The sequence below is a fragment of the Camelina sativa genome, chromosome 14 (genome assembly GCF_000633955.1).
Source record: "Camelina sativa cultivar DH55 chromosome 14, Cs, whole genome shotgun sequence".
Taxonomy (NCBI): domain Eukaryota; kingdom Viridiplantae; phylum Streptophyta; class Magnoliopsida; order Brassicales; family Brassicaceae; genus Camelina; species Camelina sativa.
In genome coordinates this window covers 24,548,086-24,552,286 of record NC_025698.1, presented here as the reverse complement: position 1 = coordinate 24,552,286, position 4,201 = coordinate 24,548,086, and the positions used below count along the sequence as shown (strand labels likewise).

The window sequence follows — 4,201 nt, the reverse complement described above, 5'->3', positions numbered from 1 at the left end:
GTGTGGGTCCTAATCTAGTAAAATTAAAATAACTATATTTTAACCTGCGGTACACCGTGAGTCTATAATTTATTTATAACTAAAATTTATTTTAATTGATTTTGTCTGTTGTAGATTTTTATGACATTTAAAAAAAAATTACATATAGAATTCAGTTACTTTAATTTTTTTTATAACAGAATTCTGTTACTTTTATGGGTGTATATACGAGTTAATCTGTATATTGAATATAAGTTTGGTTAATATGTAGATTATTTTAAGATGAATATATATATATATATATATATATATATATATTATGTGTTAAGTATGTCCAATTATACAAATAGAAGGCGGAGTGTACTAAAATTATTTTTTTGTTAAAATCACTTAACTGTTGTATTTATTTTCTTACACTTTGATTTTTGTACAGTTTTTTAAACTTAAAAAGTTTAAATTTAAGTCACTATTTGAGGAAGGTTTGAGAGCAACAACAGATAAAGAATAATACAAAAATCTTGAAGAACAAGAAGAAGAACAAAGAGAAGCTGAAGATAGTGAGCAAGAGTGTTTTGTAGAGGAAGAAGCAGAATATCCAGATACACCACTAGAGTCAGATGAAGAATGGGAACAATGGGATAACGAGAGAAGGGGTAAAGGGAGGAAAAAAGACACTCATGGGAAAGCTAAGTATCATGGTAGTCTAGATAAAGAGCCATACATTTGGTTATTTCAGAAGTTTCACAGTGGATTAGAATTTAAGGACCAATTGTTGCGTTACTCCTTGAAAACGCAATATGATGTGAAGATGGCAAAGTCAGAAGCAGACAGGATTGCTGTAGTTTGTTGTGGTGAAAAGTGTAAGTTTAAGGTGTTTTGTTCTTATGAGAAGCCTATTAACAAGTGGATGGTGAAGGTCTGTCACATGAATCACAACCACGGAAAATCAAGTAGAGTTTCAATGTTGAAACAAAGTGTGATTGCAGGTTTGTTTAGAGAAGAGATAAGAAGAAATATAAGCTTACAAGCAGCACAAATAAAAGATGCAATAAAAGCAAGGTATAACATTGTTGTTCCTCTCTCAAAGTGTTACAGGGGTAGACGCATTGCTTTGAACACCATTCTTGAAGCTCAAACAACTCAGTTTGGTAAATTGTGGGATTATGAGAATGAACTACGCAAAAGACATCCTCGTATGATAATTGATTTGTGCACTGTTAATGTCAATGATAGAGAGATGTTTGATTGCTTCTACATTTGCTTTGAAGAATTCCGCAACACTTGGAAGACTTGTTGTAGACCGGTAATTGGTTTAGACGGATGTTTTTTAAAATGGGAGTTAAATGGTGATTTGCTTGCTGCTGTAGGCAGAGATGCAGATAATAGGATGTATCCAATTGCATGGGCAATTGTCAGAGGTGAAAATAAAGATACTTGGGGTTGGTTTGTTAAAAAGCTGAAGATAGACCTTGGCTTGGAGAATGGGGACAATTTGACCATAATTTCTGACAAGCAAAAAGTATACCATTCTATCATTTTTCTTTTGTACATTAGTGTTTGCTATTTTTTCAATTGTTGAACTTTTCAGGGTTTAGTGCTTGCCATAGAGGCTGAACTTCCAAATGCAGAGCATAGGATGTGTGGAAGACATATATATGCTAATTGGAAGAAACAAGGTTTCTCAAGGTCAGAATACAAGAATCTCTTTTGGGGAGTAGCTTATAGCTACACTGAAGGAGAGTATGAGGAGAAACTGGATTTAGTCAAGGCATATGATCCTTCAGCCTATCAAGCGTTACTAGCAACAGAGCCGAAGAGGTGGTGTCGTGCCTTCTTTAGTGTTGAGTCACGTTGTCCTGATGTGCACAACAATTTGTCTGAGAGTTTTAATAGGACAATAAAGATAGCAAGGGCTAAGCCAGTTATTAACTTGCTGGAGGATATAAGAAGACAAGCGATGAGAAGGATTTCTAGAAGGTGTCTAAAGGCGGAGAAGTTGGAAACTCCTGTTACACCAATCACAATGGCCTTATTAGAGAAAGCAAGGTTGGCAAAACAGTATTGTGATACACTACGTAGTAGCAAGACTTCATATGAGGTAAATGAGTTTGATAATGGATACATTGTGAATTTGGCTACTCATGAATGTGCATGTAGAAGATGGGATCTCACAGGTAAATGAGTTTGACTAAGTGAATTTTATAAATGTTATATATCCCAGTGATTCTAATTGAATGTGTGACTTACAGGAATACCATGTAGACATGCCGTATGTGTTCTAGATGATAACCAAGATGATCCAGTACGGTATGTGGCTAATTATTACTTCACGTCAGTTTTTAAGAAGACATATGAAGAGAACATCAAACCTGTCAATGGTGAGAAGCTGTGGAGTAGGACAAATAAGCCTCCAATAGGGATACCTGAGATGAGAAAACCAAGAGGGAGACCAAAAAACAGAGACAGACGAAAAGAACCTTTTGAAGACCTACAAAATTCAGGGAAATCAACAAGACATGGCAGGATTCCACATTGCAGCCTATGTGGTCAAGCTGGGCATAACAAGAGTAGTTGCAAGAATGAACCAATTGTTGTGGAGGGTCCAAAGAACAAACGTGGGAGACCAAAGAAGCTTATAGATGAGGTACATTTAATTATTATTTTTCATTGATATATCTTATGAGTCATCATTCTTTGCTTGGTATGTTTCAGAGTCATCCCAAGGCACCCCCAAAGCCAAGAAAAAGAAGAAATACTCTTTTAGCCGAAAGTAGTTCTCAGTCTATACAAGCTGGTGAATCAAGCTCACAAACTCCAGTTGCTTATAGTGCTCCTCAGCCTTCAATCTCATCAAATCAAGTGCAGCCACATGTGAAGAAAGCTAGAAGAGGGAGACCATTGAAGATTAGAAAAACTGGTAAAATTCCACAAGGTGTTGGAACATTTTGGAGTCCATTCACGGATCGACCTTTTGAGGTGTTTGGAGACCGAGTTTATGATAGGTCTAACCTAAACCCAAAACCTCAAGAAGAACGTAACACAGAATCTGAGCAATAGGCACCATGTTTTAGTGACCAGTAACTACCTTATTCACTCTCTATTATGACTATGGTTACTTTTACTTATATAGAGATTTTGTTTGCTTTTGAATTCATGTATGACAATTTGACATTATCATCTATCTATATTTTTGGATTTTTTTTGTTTACGGGAAATAGTAAAGTTAACACACTGTTTTCGTTCATCAAACTCGAAACGGAATTCATAATAAAAATTACGAGGATTTTGAATTTTAAACACGTGAGACAACCATTATGACAAGTGGTTATATATAAAAAAAATGATGGAAGTTAACGGTTCTACTAACGGCAGTTATCTATTCCGTGACAGTCGTTACGGTTCTGTCGTTTCATAGAGCGGTGTAAACAAAAATTATAGTTTAGAGGTTTAGAACGTTACTAAAATTAATTTGATGGTTTATATTGTTAGTGAAATTATTTAAAGGTTCAAAGTATCACTCAATGATACTTTGAAGTTTCAAGGTTTAAAATGTGATTTTCTCTATAAAAACAAAGAACACAACTGTGGTAGCCGTTTTATATTAAAAAAATTTAAAAACGTAAGTCTGGTTTGTTTGTTTGGAAGATGTTTAAGGACGTGTAAACAAAAACAATATACAACAGGATAATTATACTTTATTGGATAGTTTTAAAACTCGTACCTAATCTAGTAAAATTAAAATAATGTTTACTTTTTAGCAGAATATTAATATTTTCTTTTAAAAATTAACTTTATTAATATGAGTTTGACTTTGATCACTTAAGAATAGGGAAAAAACCCGAAAAATACGCCATCTAATATTTTTTTGGCCGTTTAATTCCTCTAGTTATTAAATTTCCCAAAAAATACCTAGTTTAATTTTCGTTGTCTTTAAAAACCTTCATTTTATTAATAACGGTAGATCCATACTTACGACATAACAACTGTTAACTCTAATGACGGAAATGTTAACCAGGATTAAAATATAATCCCACGTGGTTAATTTAGAGATATCTGAAGATATTGTTGCCCTCTTTTTCTTCCCCCAAATCGATTTCGAGTTTTAGAACTCTAGAACCCTAAAATTTCAGAAAATGAAATTTGGTTTGAGAGAATGGTGAGCCAAAGCAAGCACATTCTCTGTGAAGGAGGTTCACACTGAAGCTTCCAGCACCATCTAACA

The 4,201-nt window shown here is 34.2% G+C and overlaps 1 protein-coding gene across 1 annotated transcript; it reads left to right on the top strand.

Annotated features, from left to right (window-relative positions):
* On the top strand, positions 261-3,176 carry LOC104742346. The gene is made up of 3 exons (XM_019235232.1): positions 261-2,153; positions 2,229-2,623; positions 2,692-3,176. The coding sequence occupies exons 1-3, from the start codon at positions 1,616-1,618 to the stop codon at positions 3,034-3,036; spliced, it is 1,278 nt and encodes a 425-aa protein (XP_019090777.1). The 5' UTR covers positions 261-1,615; the 3' UTR covers positions 3,037-3,176.